At 39.9% G+C, this 21077-nt stretch overlaps 1 protein-coding gene across 1 annotated transcript in view; it reads left to right on the top strand.

Moving 5' to 3' along the window:
• Positions 1-21077, top strand: part of SLC35F1 (solute carrier family 35 member F1) — a 417064-nt gene that overhangs the window by 354706 nt on the left and 41281 nt on the right. The window contains exons 4-6 of the mRNA XM_064360759.1: positions 5814-5973; positions 13359-13515; positions 15351-15403. Of these exons, the coding sequence (XP_064216829.1) occupies positions 5814-5973; positions 13359-13515; positions 15351-15403 (370 nt within the window). The remainder of the gene's footprint in view (positions 1-5813; positions 5974-13358; positions 13516-15350; positions 15404-21077) is intronic.

Below are 21077 nucleotides of genomic sequence, written 5' to 3'. Positions count from 1 at the left end.
GATGCATATATATGCATATATATATATATATATATATACACATATGCATACACAGCATATAGTCAACATATTAAGTGCACAGTGTCAGAGCAACAGAACACAGGTCAGTAGGATTTAGGGCCCATGTGCATGCACACAGGGGCTGGGGCTTTGGGCTTTGGTAGACACTCAATAAATGTCAGCTGAATGAAGAATAAACTTTTTCTGACTTAATTCTTTCTTTTTAATTCTTCAGCTCTCATGACTTCCAAGGGAGATTTGCAGGAAAGAGCCAGGGAAACCAGAGGGTGAGGTTCCTGTGGGTATTGGAGGGAGGGGAGCTGTAGCAGCTGGCCGCCCACTTGGCAGGAGTGAGGCAGAAGCACCAAGGACACCAAGCAGAGGACTTCCTCTCTCCGCTTCCCCTAACTCCCTCTATCCTACCCATGTGCCAGCAGTTGCTGGGGCATACCAGTAGTTGCCCAAAACCCCTGGTAGGGTTGCTTAGGGGAGACAGCCCCCTATCCCCATCCCATGCCGCTGCTCCACAGCCTGTGCCTTTCCCTGCATCCCAGACATACAGTTGTGAGCTCTTGTGGACCACAGACTCGTAAAATATTCTGTAAAACCGGGATACAATCGGAGAGACCCACCAGCTGTAAAGAGTGTTTGCAGTCTGAAGGCACACAGAAAGTGTTCCATCTTCAAGAGACTATCCACTACTGGGACAGCTTCATGACCATGTTTGAGGGGGCAGGCACACATCATGACGAGCACACTTTCAGAAATGTGGGTGTCTGAAGCCAGGTTGAGGGGACTGCTGGCAAAGGGAAGGAGTGTCCACAGGAGTCCAGAGAGAAGCTTGAGGGGATGTTGGCAGGAAGGGAGGGGTGGGATGCATGTGAGCAGGAGAGGGCATAACCAAATGTGATTAAAGGCTGCAGAGAAAGATACAGTGGTAAGATGGTCAGAGATCAGCTGGAGTGAAAACGAAAAAGAGGGAGAGAGAGGGAAAATTAAATGATTCTTCAATCTTCCTATACATATATACATAAAATTTTAATGCTACTTAATGTTGACTGTCTTCTGTTGTCTTAAAAGTAATGTCAACATGAACCTTTTTTATTTAAATAACTTCTGGAAGCTACACTTGAACTCTGATCTAGGAGTCCAGAGGCTAGTGTTTTAGGCCCAATTCTTTGCTCTTTTTTTTTTTTTTTTTTTTGAGATGGAGTTTTTCTCTGTCACCCAGGCTGGAGTGCAGTGGCACAATCTCTGCTCACTACAACCTCTGCCTCCCAGGTTCAAGCAATTCTCCTGCCTCAGCCTCCTGAATAGCTGGGACTACAGACGCATGCCAGCACGCCTGGCTAATTTTTCAGTAGAGATGGGGTTTCACCATGTTGGCCAGGATGGTCTTGATCTCCTGACCTTGTGATCCACCCACCTCAGCCTACCAAAGTGCTGGGATTACAGGCATGAGCCACCATTCCCTGCCAGGCCCAATTCTAATACTAATTTGCTTTTCTCTTAGACCATCTTCACTATATCCACTTAAGTGGATATAGTTGTAACTTTCTTAAAGGGCTGTTGTGAAGATTTACTTTGTCTACCATAAAAATAATATAATTGTTTTTACAAACTGTTAGTGTAAATAGTGCAACTAACTGTAAATGTTATTTCAAACAACAAGGTTCAAGCTGAGTAAAGTGGCTCATGCCTGTAATCCCAGCACTTTGGGAGGCTGAGGCAGGAGGATTGCTTGAGCCCAGGAGAAGTGAGACCAGCCTGGGCAACATAATGAGACCCCATCTCTATTTAAAAGATAAATTTAAGAAAAATCTACAAAGTTCAAATAATAATCCTTGTGCTATCACCATGACTTAAGAGACATTGCCCCAGCCATTGTATACTGTGTGCCTCAGTGTCTCATCTTTTTGTTTATTTTGTTTTGAGACAGAGTCTCACTCTGTCACTCAGGATGGAGTGCAGTGGTACGATCTCATCTTATTGCAATCTCCGCCTCCTGGGTTCAAGCGATTCTCGCCTCATTCTCCCAAGTACCTGGAATTACAGGCACACATCATCATACCCGGCTAATTTTTGTATTTTTAGTAGAGACGGGATTTCACCATGTTGTCCAGGCTGGTCTCAAACTTCTGACCTCAATTGATCCACGCACCTCGGCCTCCTAAAGTACTGGGATTACAGGTGTGAGCCACTGCGCCCAGACGTCTCTATCAATAAAATTAGAAAACAGAATCTTAGACACCTCTGGCATGTGTTGCCTGAGGATTCAGTCCATGAAGAGAATAAAATTTGTTTAAATCCTTAGGGGAAAAAAAAGGACGCTATGTAAATCTAAGAGTAATGAACACTTTTCTGTTAAATTGTTTTTAGTGTCCTTTGAGTTTTTTTCAGAACATAAGATTGTTATAAAATAATATTGTTTATGCTTTGGTATAGCTATTTTATAATTTCTTTTTAGATTCAGAGATGTATACAGAGGAAGTTAAATCTACTAAAAAGATTAATGACTATCAGGAGGTTTTTTCTTTTTCTTTTTTAACAGTTTCAGTTATAATGCTTCTCTTTTTTAACTACTCTAACAACCACTTAGCTAAGGAATTAAGCTACCAGAAAACTATTGGAAAATTATTTTGTCAATATATTTTATGTTATATGACCACGGGGGAAAGCTGAAAGCAAAAATCACTAAAAAAGAGTAGCCTGTTTACTAATAGCCGCTGCCAAACAGTTTCTCTTCAATATTTACAGATGCCACGGTGAGACCTTCAGCTGTAGCAATTAAATATTCCCGTCATTGACCTTCACTAAAACATTGTTCAAAAAAATTATTATGACATAGCTTCTGCTGATACCAACAATTTGTGTGACCTTGAGCATATCATTTCACCTCTCAGGACTTATGAATCCTCAACTGTTAAATAAAGGGGTCTTGGTGATTCTAAACTGGGGAGATGCTGCCCTCCAGGGGCCTTTGCAAATGTGTAGAATGTTTAATGGTCAAGCCCCAGCAATGCTAACTGCCCCGCAGAGAGTATGAGACAATCTTACAAAATGAATTGTCCCACCCTAAATGCCAGTAGCAACCTTGATTATCTCTTAGTGTCCCTTCTGACAGTCAGTGATACCACGTCTGACCATTCATTGATTTATTCAGCCACCAATTACCGAGGCTTCACTGTATCCTAAGCACCAAGCTTCTCTCTCTCAAATGCCCCAGAAACCCTGACTCGATTGTAACCTTCTTTAAGAAAAATTGTAATTATATTCTTCTTTCCCCTCTCTTCTTTCTAAAAGTTTGCACCACAGGACCACCTGATACTTACAAATAAGGATTTTCCAACTCAAACCATAAAGGGAATAGATCTTGGGACTCATCAAGTGCTTTGGGTTTCCTAATGACACTGAGAACTAAAAGCTCACTTCAGCCCTCCTCAAAGATTGGATGTTGGCCTGGCTTGCCCTCAGTCATTCAGGAATAGAGGCTTTCAGCTCCACTGACTGAGAGCTTCCAGTTAGATAATGAAACCCTAATTCTGGAGTGTGCAGCTAATTATTTCAACTTGATTCAATCATTTTTAATTTTTAACACAAAACACCAAATGTTTTATGCCCAGCGAACAGTTTTCAATGGCAAACAGAAATTTGCTAATATACTTCAGTAGCATCTGAGGCTAGCTGTAACACCTACCTTAGAGCATATTACCACATCATTAACTTACACTGCTAATTAACTGCAGTGAGCAACTGTGTGCTATAGTACAATCCTACCTGCCACCACCTCCTTCCTGTAGCCCCTCCAAGAGTGCTGTGACCTTTGTGCTCAGCCCCAGCCATCACAGTGCTACTTAGCATTCACGTGGTTCTTCCTCACCTTATCGGCTCAGCAGCCCCGGAGACAGCTTACTATTCTGAGTGCTTGTTTCATTTTGCAGAGGAGAAGACCAATGCACAGAGAAGCACGAGCATCTGTCCAGATCACAAAAAGCTTTGGGGATAGAGGGGTTTCAGAATGCTATTTGCAGTGCTAAGAAGCCACTCTGATGTTTGGGGATGCTTTGCAAATACACAAACCTTTTCCAGCCTTCAATAAATCTGGGAGACTCCATTTTGATGTTTCTGATCATTAAAAATCTTTGTATGTATTTGTTCAATAACTCTTATTGAAAACTCCTCCTAAGCCCAGCAGTGTTCTGATGCCAATAATCCTGTATTAATTAAGTACTGTTACAATTGGAACTACAAAGGAGAAGTACAGGGTTCAACAAAAACATCAAACAGGACTTGACGTAGCCTGGGGATCTAAGAGGCTTTCCTGAGGAGGCAACTTATAAGTGCAGGCCTGAAGGAAAAGGAGGAGGAAGTTCAAGCAGTGGAGCACTCCAGAAGGAGGGTGTACATAAGTGAAGGCCCTGGGGCAGGGAAGAGAGGTTTGTTCCATGTAGTAGAGGATGTTAGCTCAGTCTAGGTGGCAGAAGTAGGAGAGGGTGACATGAGTAGATTTGAGAGATGTTTGGAAGATTAAATTGGCAGAATTTGGCAATCAATAGGATAGACAATGAAAATGAAGGGGTATTGAGGATCTCTGCCCTATACTGGCAGCTGGGTGATAGGGGGCACGTGTGTAGAATTCTAGCAAGGAGATATACTGGGTAGTTGGACAAATCACAAGGTCCTCATGTGGTACAAGGAACTTGAAGTTCTAGATGGGATCACTTTGTCTAAGAGAGACCCTGTCTTGGATAGTGTATCCAGAGGTCTCACCACAGTGTGGTAGAGTCTGAATTAGTTCCATGGGGCCCGAGCATGTGTTTGAAAGCAGGGTTATAGACCAGCAATGAGGGCTTTGTAATTTACGAATTACGTTTGTGTGTAGTATCTCTGAGGTTCATACTGATCTTTGGGAAAAGTTGTTATCTTCATTTTACTAACAGAAATTTGAAGCTCCTGAGTTTGTGATTTGCCCAAGGTCACGCAGCTATAAATGAGGATCTGTACTTAAATTCAGGTCTTCTGGCTCCTAGCACAGGGGTCTTTTCATTTCATCACATTAGCTCTCTACAGAATTGGGGCAAATTCTCTACCAACTCCTTGGACTTTCATGTCAGATGGAATCTATGGGTACAAAATACATAAAAATGAATCAAAATTTTTTGCTATACTCTATTCAACTTTCTTTTTAAAAAAAATTTTCTAGTAGTTTTTTAAGTATTTGTACTTTTGAGACTCATGTTTGTATTTCTATTTAGAGCAATTTTTTATTTTAGGAATGAAATGACAAGAACAGATCAGCTTTTACTGGTAGCAGAAAGACAGTTGTTCAGGAAATATTAAATTCAACTTTTGTCTAAATTCTAATAATTTATAAAACATTAAAAGACCTCTGCACCCTCACCTCCCATTCCCAGATCTACTCATAAAATAGGGTGACAATGTAAAAAGGCTGAGTGTACTCTCCCAAAACCACAGGTGTTCCCATGGAGCAGGGTCTGGCTCTGAAGAAGGCAGGAGGCAGAGCTGCCCCAGCACCTGGAGGCAGGAGAATCTTTGCCACCAGCCTGTCTTATCAATTTGCCTTCTCTTCTTTCCCTCAAAGTATGGGGGATGTTTCCAATTAAGTAAATAAATAAAACCAATTTCCATTTATTTCAGAGTCTGTTTTAACTACATCAAGCCAGGGTCTACACAAAATCTCAGGTTCAGGGGAAAGACAGAACCCTTTCTGCAGAGCTAAATTACTTTCCTCTGTTACATGGAAAGCTTCCTCCTGAACCTCCTCTCGTTGTTTACCTTCCTCCCTCCCATAGCTCCTGGACTGTTTTGTGATCCCAGTCGTGATTTTGCTCTCCTGGTTCTTCCTGCTGATCCGGTACAAGGCTGTGCATTTCATCGGCATCGTCGTCTGCATCCTGGGGATGGGCTGCATGGTAGGAGCAGATGTGCTTGTGGGAAGGCATCAGGGAGCAGGTGAGTCTTCAGATGTTCGCCAGGTTCCTTACCTCTGCAGGTGAGGCCAAGGTGAGAAGTGAACGTGCATAGTTGTGTGAAAACAAGGACCTCAGGAACGTGGATTTCCCAGTATGTGTGTCCTATTCATGTTTGTTCCCCACATCTATACAGGGCACATAGGAGGTGCTTAATGCATGTTTCTTGAGTGAATGAAGGATGCAAAATACAGCTTTCATGCCCTCTCTGCATCCATTCAGAAACGTGCGAACAGTGTTTAAAACTGAGAGTCATGACCCACCAAGAAGATGTTTTAGAGGTCAATCCATTCCTGAACCAGCTACCTAGCCCAAGCTCTGGTCCTTGTGGTCCTCGTTAGAGTTGGTGGTAATGAGTTCATTCACTCCTGAGCCACAGGGCCTTTCCCACATTTCCCCAACCCCAAACCTTTCTCTGTCAAGCCAGCAAAAGACTGAGCTTTCAAACTACTGGGTGAAGATTGGTTTATAGGCGTACGAGTGAATGAAGTTTGAGGACTAGATTAGGAGTGCTCCATAATTTTAGGAGGGAGAGTTAAGCTCAGTCTCCTCACACATGGTTTTTTATTTGTTTTGGGAGGAGGGGTTATAGGTTTCAATTAGAGTTTATAAACACATAAGGTAAGCTGCATGATTCCCACTCATCAAAATGCTGCGAACCTGCTGAGGGAGCCCTGAGCTAGGGTGGTTTCCAGAGGACCCTTTTTAAAGCATCGCAGTTCTTTAAGATGTACTAAAATTTTTGCTACAGAAGGGTTTTTGGAACAGAAAAAAAAAAAATGACCTTCTTTGTTAACATTAGAAATGGGATGGAAAGTACCCACTTTTCCATCCCATTTTTTTTTTGAGACAGTCTGCTCTGTCACCCAGACTGGAGTACAGTGGCGCAATTTCAGCTCACTGCAACCTCCACCTCCAAGGTTCAAGTGATTCTCCTGCCTCAGCCTCCCAAGTAGCTGGGATTACAGGTTCCCACCACCATGCCCAGCTAATTTTTGTATTTTTAGTAGAGATAGGGTTTCACCACATTGGCCAGGCTGGTCTTGAACTCCTGACCTCAAGTGCTCCACTGGCCTCGGCCTCCCAAAGCGCTGAGATTACAGGCATAAGCCATCGCAGGCAGACTAAAGTCATAATTTAATTACACTTTCTTAGCTTTCCACACACTGTGTAAACACAGAGTAAGCAGAAGCATGTATCCTCAGTTATGAAAACGCCACCTTCATGAACCCCAGCCACTCATCTTAGCTGTCATCTTGCATTTGATAGTCAACTCTAAAGATGAACATTTCAGCCTAGAATGTTAAGCTAATTTGAATTGATTTCACTAGATTGTATTCATTAATCCTGTAAAAAATGTCATTTTGATTTGAAATGGAGTATTAGAAAAGAAGCAAAACTACTTAAGAAAAAGAAAGCAAGTCCATTTGAGAGTCTTTCCAAAGTGTCATTTTAAAAAAAACAATGTAGATGTGGCTAAGACATACTGGAGTGGAATTTGGTTTGTTCATGTGAATCTGTTTAAGGCTCACAGTATCGTTGCTTTTGTGATATACAAAGCACCAGTGTTAACAGAATTAAGCTTTATCATTGTGGAGCACCTTCTGTGCTATTGAAATGGTGCCCATGTGCATAGAATAATGTTTTAAGATCAGCCCAGATATAGGATCCAAAGGCTCATTTTATAAAATCACAATTGGACATGCTCTGCCTCTATAAAAATATTAAAGTAGGCAGCAATTTAGGCTATTCTAGAGAACATATTGTTTTAAAAACAACCCACTGGTTTTGAGGTCAATAGAATCCTAAAATTGTTGTCTATCATTAGCAAAAATATTCTTTTTTTTTCTTCATCTCTATGACAGAGTTGGTTCAATTGCATTAATCAGTCAGGGTCACAAAACTTTTCTAAAATACTGCAGGTACTCACCAGAACATAAATCCGGCATCCAAATCCATATAAATTGTCATCACCAGGCCAGACACATTCAGAAATCCCAGTGACTCGAGAGGCCAAGGCAGGAGGGTCACTTGAGGCTGGGAGTTCAGCCTGGACAACATGGTGAGACCCCATCTCTACAGAAAAAATTAGCCAGCATGGGTATGCACCTATAGTCCTAGCCACTTGGGAGGCTGAGGCAGGAGGATTGCTTGAGCCCAGGAGTTCAAGGTTATAGTGAGCTATGATTGCACCACTGCACTCTAGCCTGGGCAACTGAGCAAGACTCTATCTCAAAAAAAAAAATCACAATAATAATAATAAAATTATCATCACTGTATCAACAGTTTTGCACAGGAAAAGAGACTGTCTTACTTCATCCTTTTTATAATGTTTAATCTGTTTCACCTTTGTTTGGGATTTTGACAATTCTGTCTCCAAGCACATTGATGTTGGCCCTTTCAAAGTTTCTTTGACTTCATGATAATTAAAGCAATTGCTTTAATTCTACTTTGTCAGCATGTTTCTTCATTATCTATCCAGGAATTCTTTGTATTGATTTAAGTCTGGCTGAAGGAAACTTCTTAGATGGCATTAAGTACTTTATGTACAAAATGTAAGTGTCAGGGCACAGAATGATGTACCAGGAATAGCACTTTTGATGAAACTTGACCAGCAAGTTTCCCACTCTAGACAGAGATGTGGAGAAACTATCCTAGTCTGAAGCCTGCAAGACTCTGCCTTAGAGACTATAGAGTGGTAGGAAGGATGCAAACAGCACTTACGTTCTCATTCTGTGTGTCACGTGTACAGCTGATCGCCCTCTCTAGGATGCTTCCACACCTTTGAGCTCACTTGAAGGAAATGTCTTTTCCAAGTTTATTGGTAAAAATCAGTGGGCTTAATATGTATATTCTCTTTGCCACCTTGGTTCCATGTCAGCAGTATAGACCTTTTCTGAAAGACCATCTCTGCATTTACTGATGTGCAGGATGATTGACATGCAATAGAAGCGGCTCCTGAGAATATTATAAATATTATAGATGTTGGCGTATGTAAAAATGACTTAGTAAAGTTGAAAAGATTCAGCACCAAGACTTCTCTACTTGCCTGGAAAAACTTAATGGATATAAAAGGCAAGGTTAGAAGGTAATAAGATTAAGATAAAACCTAATTAAAATAGCTCCTTATTATAAAATATCTTCCTTGCCCTTCAAAATATCCTCTTTCTAGCACAATACATTTATTGCATCTTTTAGTTCATTTATCAAAGATGTTAGATGCCAACAATAATTTTTTATTACACATAATTTTAAATTTATTTCAAGGAAAAGAAAATATTTTCAAGGAACCAGGTAATCAAACACAATCAAGTAAAAATGACATTTTTTTACCGAGTGCCCACAGGTGCCAGGTACTTTATTATATATTATTTCATTTATTCCTCCTAACTATACAAAGAATTTTTATTGTCATTCTTGCAGCTGAAGAAATCAAGGCTCAAAGAAGATAAGCAACATGTTTAAGGGCAAACCATCACCAAATTGTGTGGCCCAGATGTGAAATTTCGCCAGTATTCTTTCTGCTATACTATTTAGTCCTTATTTTTCCATAATTGTGACTTCTATAACAAATTTAAAGATGTTTTATCATACTAAATTAGTGTAAGTGACTGTCCTAGATTGCTCAGAATGGAGAAGCTCCCCAGATGTGGAACTTTTAATGCTAAAACCAAGAGAGTCCCAGGAAAACAAGACAGTTGGTCCCCCTATTTGAGATGTAGATGTATTCAGTGGGATGGATACATTTTCAGGAACTGCACTAATAGTCTTTCGACACTCTAGAATAGTATAACTCCATTTTTTTCTTGTCCTAGTGGTAAGTCATGATTTTAAATAAACTTCCTTTTTTCTCCCACCACCATGCATACACAAACATGCCTTCAAACATGATTTTTTTTAGTACTTAAGGAAAGCTAGTTTTTGCAAAGCAATTATGACCAGGTGGATTAGAATCAAGGAGTAATCCAAAATAAGAAATGCCCAATTCAAAAAAACAGGTGACTATTGAACGGAAATAATTTATTCACTTTTTTAAACTACCATTTAGTGAACACTTAGTAAGTATCAGAGATAATGCTAAGCATTTTGCATGTCATATTTTACTTTATTCTCACAGTAACCTGATTTTAAGATAAGGAAACTGAAGTTCACAAAGACTCTGTAGTTTGTCCAGTATTACACAGCCAGTAAGTGATAGAGATGTGATCAGACCCAACTCTACCAATGAAAGCTGTTCTCAATGAAAACATTTACCATAGGATGTATTAAGACCTTTACCGTCAGCTCAATTCATTTAGCCTTTTATTGAGAATGTATAATGCTCCAGGATCCACGCTAGAGACCACACAGAATATACAGCTGAGTGAGCCACAGTCCCTGCCCTTCAACCATGATTTGTAAGAGAACAGTTGGCTGCGGGGAGATGAGATACACAAGTTTACAAGTAACAGGCAAGGAGTGGGATATGGTGGGTGCTACAGACAGAAACCGATGCTGTGAAATTCAGAGGAGGGAGAGAACTATCGGTTTGGGTGGACATTTCATAATTTTAAATGTGTCCATTTACCCAAAATTTTTAAATCATTATTGCCTATTGTGGTTTTATACACACATCAGTGACATGTTCTGAACATAACTTTCCCCATGAACATTGTGCAAAAACTGCTATCACCATGTCAGGTATCTACTGCATTAACAATACATACAATACATTAATATTTTAAATGTTATTAATCCAATATGTTATAATTTCCAATTAACTAGATACAAATTTTAGACACAAAATATTAGTCTTAGAACTTACACATTTTATTATATCAAATACTTCATTATATAATATAATCGGATAAAATTATGTTCTGGTTAATTTAATTATGTTAAATTAACTAAATTTTTATATATGTTATATGTATATGTACCTACTTTGAAATGACTTAACTGACAGATATAATTACCAGCAAAATTACAATAAATAATATTTAATCTTTTTGTTAGTGATAACTAAGAAAATACTTCTGAACTTGTGGTTACACAAAATTGTGTTGTAATTATCAATAATTATTACTGAATTGGTGAAAACTCAAAGTAGTGATAAGTAGATTTCTTACAGTCAAAGGCCAGTTAACAGAAGGGGCCGTAACTGTGTGGAGTTTGAAAAATATTGGTAAGAATATTGACTGAAACAGTGTGTCCTCTTTTTAGGACTTTCAAAAGGTAGATTTATGCTTCCCTAATTTCTATTAAAGTATTTCATTATGATTTAGCTCTCTTCAATTCCTTCTATAAAATTAGTTTTATTAACCAAGAATTGTATTATGCAGCACTTCCACACTTCACCAGTACAACAATAATTGATATTCATAATAATGACCCCATGTTATCACAAGATTCTAAAATGTCTTCTGAGTGAAGAGACTGGATCATGTTCATTATAATTTTACAATTTTAGTTAGAGATATGTTCTATTTATGGGTCATTCTTCGGATGAACTACTTAAAATTAAAAGTTTGTCATTATTTTGCAGTTGACACATAAAAAAGATTAATCAGGTTGCCAGAGATTTCACATTCTGTCACAGCAACCTTAATTTTCCTAAAAGATCTGTCCAGGGAACTCTCACCAAGCCTGGTTTCTCATTAGGGCCTCATCAAGTTCTCAGCTCATCTCCTGAGCAGTGATGCCTAACTCCCCAGGAACCCAAAGAGAGCTTCCAGCTCTCACAAAATCACATTCTCAGCTCCATTCCCTTGAGGATGACTCTAGCAGGATGCTGCCTTCTGGGTCTCTTCCCCTCTCTCTTCAATCCTTGACAGGAAAGGAAGTTGCCTTAGAAAAATTGGCACCATTTAGAGATAGAATCTTCCTTGGTGACCACATGCCAAGGTTTTTCCTCAAGCCCTGCCCAGATTCTTTGGTGTGACATCACTACCTAGAGAATGCTCAGTGCTCCCCACTGAACAGTGAGAACCCAGGCTCATCAGGGAATCCAAGGCTAAGCTATTGTGAGTCCTTTTCTTAGAATCACACTGGAGTGAGCACCCTTGCCATTCTGAACTTGTGCTACTCCAGAGCTACAGGTCAGCTGAGCTCCTGCACTGCTGACTTATGCAGGACAGAGCCAGAGACCACTTGGGTATAGAGCCCACCAGTGAGGCCATTCTAGCTGCCTATCTCTACTCTCCTCCTTTCCTGGCTCCATACTTCCTAGAGTGGGAAGTTTGCCCAATTCTAGGAAATACCTGGGCAAAGCATTTATTTTGTTTTAAACCAATTAAAAGTGAGTTTATTTTTATTTTTATTTATTTTTTAAGACAGAATTTCGCTCTTTCGCCCTGGCTGGGGTGAAGTGACACGATCTTGGCTCACTGCAAACCTCTACCTCCCAGGTTCTAAGGGATTCTCCTGCCTCAGTCTCCCAAGTAGCTGGGTTTACAGGCACCTGCCACCATACTCAGCTAATTTTTGTTGTTTTATTAGAGACAAGATTTTGCCATGTTGGCCAGGTTGGTCTCGAACTCCTGACCTCGAGTGATCCACCCCCTTGGCCTCCCAAAGTACTGGGATTACAGGCATGTGCCACTGCACCCAGCCCAAAATTGAGTTTAAAACAAAAAGAATTTTTAATGAAAAAGATATTAATGTGATAGTGAATTACTTATATTTATACTTTTAAGTTACTTACTTCAGGGGAGTTGAAAATTTCAACCCATTAACCCTTTCACTCTCATTTTCTAACAATTACACATTTTGCCCATGGTCAAAATGGAGTCTTGATGGCTTCTGTTGTAGCCGCCCTCCCTGAATAGCAGAAGGTGGAAATTTATACTGCTTCTGTTTGTTCTACACCGTGTTCACTAAACTGATGGAAAATGCCCTGAAACAGATGTAACTTATACATCTATTACCACATATATAGAGACACATACCTGGACAGAAGATAGTGGGCTTTGTGAAGAGGGTGTGATCTGGAAGAGACTGATCTCTTTCTTAGTCAGAGAAGACTTCTAATTGTGTCAACGTAGGCAGCCTTTTTATATCAGAACATGTCTAGAGCACAGATAAACAAACCTTACTAAATTTCAGTTGGAAATTGCAGAACTTCTATAAAAATGTCAAAATAGAATAGACAAGGGAAGCTCAATTTGCTGATACTAGATTCTTGGTTTTTTTTTGTTTGTTTGTTTTTTGTTTGTTTTCTCAATTTTTTTATTGCATTTTAGGTTTTGGGGTACATGTGAAGAACATGCAAGATTGTTGCATAGGTACACACATGGCAGTGTGATTTGCTGCCTTCCTCCCCATCACCTATTAGATTCTTGTTAAGAAAGTTTTAATGATGCTCCCTCTGTTTGTTTGGTTGGTTCCTAGGGGAAAATAAGCTGGTAGGGGACCTTCTGGTCTTAGGAGGAGCCACACTCTATGGTATCTCTAACGTCTGGGAAGAATACATCATCCGAACCCTGAGCCGAGTGGAATTCCTGGGAATGATTGGTCTCTTTGGAGCATTTTTCAGTGGAATTCAATTGTGAGTAAAAATAACAAGAAATTTGGATAATAGAGAGACTGACAAGACTGATTCTTACAATTTTTGTTCTTGGGATGTAAAAATCGAGACTGGAATCCAGACACCAGCTTCCTGTACAAAGGATTCACGAAATCTGCCAACTCAACATCTTTATTAGTAAATTTCCTCCAAATTAAACAAGTTAGTATAAACTTTTATAAAACGCTTAATGTTTTATGAAACATTGAAAATAATTTGCAAGAAAGCATTAGAAGCATTAGGACTGATTCTCCCAAACCAATGAGTGGGGTTTACTTAGAGAAGTAGAAAAAATAAGCATAAATGCCCCAATTCAATGAATTTCCAAAAAGGAATATTCTGTATACTTGTGACAACCACCAATAGAAAACTTATAGTTTAAAATTACACTTTTATAAATGTGTGATTTTACTGCCCATGGATTTGCAACAGTGAACTGTATTCCAAATTCATCTCTTAGAATAAAGGCGAAGATATAATACAGACATTCACTAAGCATCACAAAGTCAAAAGCACCGGTTTTGTAATAATTCTACAGCTGGAACATATAAGTCATCAATGACTTGTCTCAGAATTTGTTATGAAAATAAGTTTCAATCAAAGCATAATTTCCATCAGTAAGGACCAATATTTTAGCTTCACATAAGACATAAAGAATGATAGTATAACCTATCAAATTTTACGAAATCCCTTTCTACAAACAGGTAATTCTGATTTCACCATCTCTTTCTACAAAGCAAGCACTTTGTAACTGCAACTGGTTCGGTGTCTAAAGTTATTTATGGAAGATATTTTGGCATCACCTTAAACAGGTTTTACAAATAGCCTGTTTTCAACAATCCCCCAAATTTTAGTGTCTTGAGTTATTGGTGGAAAACTTCACAGCAAACAAGGCACAGTCTGAGAAGGATTTATTTGGAGTTCATTTTGAAAGTGATGGCATTTTAAATCTTCTAAATTCGGTGCTTCAGCTTTGTGAGAGGAAAATAAATTACCATTCATAGCCAACGTTTTGTAGATAGATGGTTTATTTTGTGGGTTATTATTCTTGAGTCCAAAAAATATGTTCAGAGACAAAGTGCTCATTTGCTTCAGTTATAGTCTATTAGAGTTGAGTGTTCCCTCTGGGGGCCACTGCTGCCAAAATAATAGGAGTGTCATTAGGGTGTGCTTGGCAAGTGGAATATATTGAGGGCTCACTGGAATCAAAGTAATGCTGGTGGAGCAGTGCCAGTGTCACTTCCCCATTCTCTTCTAGATCAGTGGTTCTCAAAATATGGTCCTCCAACCAGCAGCACTGACGTCACATGAGCACTTGCCAGAAATGCACATTCATGGATCTCACCGGATCTCTGAATCCGAATCTCTGGAGATGGGACCAGGAAACAGTGTATTTTAATGCACTCTCCAGATGGCTGTCATGTACATTTAACTTTGAGAACCATTGCCCTAGAAAACGCTCAATCAGAAAATTGATTAAACCTGCAAGCACAGACATTTTCTGAACCTCACTGTTTGCTTTTCAGAAAGCATCTGTCAAGCAGAAACAAAGGCTGCAGGCCAACTGTTTGGGTGAGAAGGGCAGGAAGGGTTGAGCTCCCCAGGGCCCCCTGGCACACCCTCACACACTGACCAGGTTCTTCAGGGATAACAGGCTACCTAATTAGACTTGCTTCTGCGTGACCCAGAATTCTTTCTGAAATTCATCTGGTTGCATCATTATTTGTATAAATCTGATAAGTGAAAAAAAAAAAAAAAAAAGAACATAGAATGCCTTCTAATCTTGCTTATCAGATTTGTTTTCTTTGAATTTTCAGAGCTATAATGGAGCACAAGGAGCTGTTAAAGGTGCCCTGGGATTGGCAAATAGGTAAGGAGTCGGCTCACCTAAGATGCTCTTTTTATAGCCTGAGAAATGTGTGTGAAGAATAATGTGGGTCAGGGTGGAGCACCAACAAGGAAGGGATTTAGAATGGTAAGGGACAAGGGAAAATGAAATCCTTTCATCATTTCAGGAAATCCTGCACATTCTGAGAGACTAAATTGTATGATTCATAGTGTTTCCTAATTGAGCTTCTGCCCATTATCATTGCCAAGATGCCATTAGGGGAGACACAGAAGTGTGTTAGTAGGTTAAAGACCAACAGAAAGGAAAGCCGGCCTGAGGCAGTGGTAGCACATAAATGACAGCAATTTGCCTTAGCCAAGAAACACTAAACTGATGTGACCATTAAAAAGTGCTACTTGGGTAAAGGGAAAAAACCAAACTTAACAAAAAACCATGAAAGGAAACAATGTAATGGGCATTCTGGGCCCATAAATACTTTTCAGAAGGGAGCAGTTTGCACATAAGAAATGGTTAATTGATCTCCAAATGGACTTTGAAAATACCAGACACACTTTGAGCTAGTTAATAGTCATCCAGGACTTCTCAGGTTCCACCTGTTTCTAAAATCACTTTCCTCGAAGGAATTTAGGACAAGGATTTAAGATCCTAGGAGATGCTGTAATGATCAATCTCAGCAAGCCCTAAAAGGGACTGACATTTAATAATCTCAGAGGGTGTCTCCACAGTGAGCACAGAACCTGGCTTATGAGATTGCATGGAAAATGTGTGCAGAGTGAATGCAAGTGGCAGGGACTGGGCTACAGACTGTTCCCCACACTGAATCTGGTTGCTTGAGCCATCTACAGCTTATATGAGCTTTAATACAACTTCAGCCAAATTCTGTGTCCATAAGGAAAGACAATAAAAACATAAACTCCCATGAGTCACTTTACCTACCTATCCCCATCCCCTAAGCACGTGAGGCTAACTTACTGCAGACATCATTCCCTCCGAAGGCACACTGTGAGCCACAGAATTGTGCCTGACTCTCCCTAGGGGGTCTGTCTAGTGACTTCAAGGGCTGACCAGCCCTGTGTCTCAGAGTTCTGCCATTTAATTTCTCTCTAGTTTTGCTACAGAATAATATAATTAAATGAAAATCAACAAGGCAAGCGGTGAGAGAAGGAGAGGGCAACAGGGAAAGGAAACCAGTTGGAGGTCACAGAAAGCATTTGTCTTTGTGACCCTCAACACCAGAAAACAAAATGTTACCTGTGCTTGGTAGCACTTCACATGCAGTGGTCCTTGAGCATAAATTAACTTGATATTGATGGTAATAGAAATGATCAAAAAGACTTTGTCCTCATAGGCGTAGGCAAGGACTTCATGACCAAAACACCAAAAGCATTGGCAACAAAAGCCAAAATAGACAAATGGGACCTAATCAAACTCCACAGCTTCTGCACGGCAAAAGAAACAGTCACTAGAGTGAATCGGCAACCAACAGAATGGGAAAAAAATTTTGCAATCTACACATCTGACAAAGGGCTGATATCCAGAATTTACAAAGAACTGAAACAGATTTACAAGAAAAAAACAAACAAGCCCATTCAAAAGTGGGCGAAGGATATGAACAGATACTTTACAAAAGAAGACATACACGAGGCCAACAAACATATGAAAAAATGCTCCTCATCACTGGTCGTTAGAGAAATGCAAATCAAAACTACATTGAGATACCATCTCACGCCAGTTAGAATGGCAATCATTAAAAAATCTGGAGACAACAGATGCTGGAGAGGATGTGGAGAAATAGGAACACTTTTATACTGTTGGTGGGAGTGTAAATTAGTTCAACCATTGTGGAAGACAGTGTGGCGATTCCTCAAGGACCTAGAAATAGAAATTCCATTTGACCCAGCAATCCCATTACTGGGTATATATCCAAAGGATTATAAATCATTCTACTATAAGGACACATGCACACGAATGTTGACTGCAGCACAGTTTACAATAGCAAAGACCTGGAACCAACCCAAATGCCCATCGATGATAGACTGGACAGGGAAAAATGTGGCACATATACACCATGGAATATTATGCAGCCATCAAAAACGATGAGTTCGTGTCCTTTGTAGGGACATGGATGAACCTGGAAACCATCATTCTCAGCAAACTGACACAAGAACACAAAATCAAACACCGCATGTTCTCACTCATAGGCGGGTGTTGAACAACGAGAACACATGGACACAGGGAGGGGAGCACTATACACTGGGGTCTGTTGTGGGGGAGTGGGGGGTACAGAGGTGGGGTGGGGAGTAGGGGAGGGATAGCATGGGGAGAAATGCCAGATATAGGTGAAGGGGAGGAAGGCAGCAAACCACACTGCCACGTATGCACCTATGCAACAATCTTGCATGTTCTTCACATGTACCCCAAAACCTAAAATGCAATAAAAAGAAAGATACATTAAAAATAAATAAATAAATAAAAATAAAAAAAAAATAAATAAATAAAAAGACTTTGTCCTCAAACTATGTGGATGCCATGTGCATATCTACTGAGATTCTGTTATAGTTCAGTGTTAAATGAGTCATCAAAAGATAGTTTTATTCTGAACTCTCATATTGCTATTAAAACGTCAGTCCCTGTAGTTGAAGATGATGAAGGACAGTGTAAAAGGAACACACTACGAAGCCATCCATTTAATTTCTGATTGGAAATGAGGCCAGAATGGCCTCCATAGCACAGTAGGGTGACTATAGTTAACAATAATTTATTGTGTATTTTTAAATAGCTAGAAGAGATTTAGAATGTTCCCAACACACACACAAAGATGATTCAGTGGTTGAGGTGATGGATATCCCAGTTGCCCTGACTTGATCATTACACATTGCATACATGTATCAAAATATCACATGTAACTCATAAATATGTACAATTATTATGTATCAATACAAAATGGCCTCAAAGGGGAATCATATACTCATCTTCCTCTTTCTGAAGCATTTGTAGGGTTGTGTTTGGGATATGTTTACACTGGGGCCTCCTTGGTCCTCATTATCTTGCCCTGACCTTCTGCAAGTTTCTGTTGTTAGCTTAGTACTAGACACATGGCATGCATGGCATGTTTACTAAATAAGCAAATGAATGAATGGCAAGCAACAAAGATGATCCTATTCTTCCCTTTCTCATCTTACAAAATACAGACAAAAGGGAAGCAGTGGAGACAATGGCAAGAGACTTTAAGCTTGACATTGCACTTTCTTTCTATGGAACTGGAAGATGGCATAGCAGCCTCTGCAATTCATGGGCCAGAGAGGCAGGGAGATATCAAGGGAAGGTCAGCACCTTCTCAAACCCACCCCACATTCCTTGAGAAGTCACCTGAGAGGCCAAGCTCTGATGACTATGTCCTGAAGGAAAGCTCACATTCTTCTGTTTAGGAGACCAAAATCCAAGAGGTCTTCATTTCTCATCATCTGTCAATGAATTTCTCTGCCTTCCCTCTCTACATCAGTAATCGAACCTCATACAATCTCTTGGACAACTCATGTGGTTGCCATTTTATCAAAGTGAAATGATTTTTTTTTCCTTTGGGATAATAAATATGTTTTCTATTTTCTTAACTTGAAGTCACATTTATAAACAGATTTTTTTATTTTCCTACAACACTGGTCAATTGCAAAATATAGAACAATTAAAAGCAAGCAATAATAGTTATTGTTGTTTATTTGTATTCCATTGTTTTACTCTACTGAACAGAAAGACTGGTTGTGATTATCTAATCAGTAAACTCGAGTAAAATGTACGACCTAATACAGCTAAAATACCCTCCTGGGGAGCAGGAATGTTAGAGTCACATTCATACGCCTAATAAACAACTTAAACATTCCCTGTATCCCATGGGTCATACTGTGCTAAAGGATGTGTGAACAAGTGTAATCGATGTGAAAGTCAAATGTCAGGGAAAAGCAAAGTTGTGCTGCAGGTCAGTAAGCACAGGCTTGTGGTATGCAGGGGGCTTCTTCGCTTTTGGTTGTGGTCGATGCTTGTCTTGGTTTCGGTTTTAGTTTTTTTCCTGGAGGCCAAAACAAGAGATTTGGCCTCTCCCCGAATATGGAATAATGGGACCACAGAGCAAGAAAAGACCTAAAGATAATTAAGAATACACCTTTCCTGGCCAGGTGCAATGGCTCACACCCGTAATTTCAGTACTTTGGGAGGCTAAGGCAGGCAGATCACTTGAAGCCAGGGGTTCAAGACCAGCCTGGCCAACATGGTGAAACCCTGTCTCTACTAAAAATACAAAAATTAGCTGGGCGTGGTGGCACATGCCTGTAGTCCCTGCTACTCAGGAGGCTGAGGTTAGCTTGAACCCAGGAGGCAGAGGTTGCAGTGAGCCGGGATTGCACAACTGCACTCCAGCCTGGACAATAGAGCAAGACTCTGTCTCAAAAAAAAAAGTACACCTTTCTTTTTACCCATGTTCAACCTGAGGCCTGGGGAGTTGAGGTGACTTGACAAGCATCACGTATCTGAGCAAAGCCAGCCCGGCGCCCTTTATACACTTTACCTAATGCGTATGTTCTGAGAAGTCATCTAACCTAGCCATTGTTTTTCAGAATTACAAATGATATTTTAGAACTCTGGTATATTCAAAAGAAGGAGAAAGAACACCAGTGGAATCCCAAAGAAAGAGATGAGATCAAATATATGTAGCCTATACAGACACATCATATATATACATATATATAATATGTATTAAATGAGGTATTGATTAGAGTCCAATAGGATATTCCTTCAAAGCCTTATTTTTCTTTGTAATAATTAAACAATACAGGTGTATGTTATGTACTGATTTAAAGTCAGGCTGCCTATGTGACCTAAGGGCAAGTTACTCAACCTCTGTATGCTGCTCTTTTGCCTGTTTACTCACAGATCCTCTTTTACACTTTCCTCTGTTCTGCTTATGCAAACCCACATCCCAGCCTCCTTGTCTACGGGATTCCAGTCAGTTTTGGCCAACTGGAGTCAGTAGAGGGAGATTGGAGGTGGGAGAAAGAAAGAAACCAGTGTTTCTCCCTGTTTCGCTCTGTTTGGGGTCAGATCTCCTCTAGATGTGGCTGAGTCTCCTCTGATTCTACCTCTGCTGGGCTTTCCTAACTTCTGACCTCGGGTAACATGGCCTCCCTCTTGTATTTCCCTAGCTCTTGGGTTGTCAGTAACTCCCTGCTATTGCTAATCTTCAGGTTGCCTGACCATTCCTTTTTCCCCATCGCCCATATGAACACCTTTGTAACTTGTACTCCATTTAACATAGCCTCTATTTAACCCAGTATGGACTGTGTTTCTTGACTGATACACTCTATAAGCCTATTTCCTAACCTGTATAAAGAGGATAGCAATAGTTTTCAGCATTATACTGTTGTGGAGATTAATTACTGTACATAAGTACATGACACGTAGTAAGTGCTCAATCCATATTAGCTGATAATAGTATTTCCTGTCTCTGTAGCTTAAATCACTTTAGTGCCTAAGGACAAGAGTGACCAAATTCTATCCTTAGTGAGAGAGAAAACATTCCAAGGGGAAATATTTATACACATACTCTGTTTATAAATGTGGTTACTGCAGCCATTTTGTAGTTGTCAGTCAAAAAGTAATTCAGTTCATTTGTATGATCATGCTAATCAATTGAAAACCCCTACCT

The sequence above is a fragment of the Aotus nancymaae genome, unplaced genomic scaffold (assembly GCF_030222135.1).
Source record: "Aotus nancymaae isolate 86718 unplaced genomic scaffold, 86718_ANA_hifiasm-v0.15.2.pri h1tg000040l, whole genome shotgun sequence".
Taxonomy (NCBI): domain Eukaryota; kingdom Metazoa; phylum Chordata; class Mammalia; order Primates; family Aotidae; genus Aotus; species Aotus nancymaae.
Note: the sequence above shows the minus strand (reverse complement) of the source record. Positions and strands in the feature narration are given on the sequence as shown.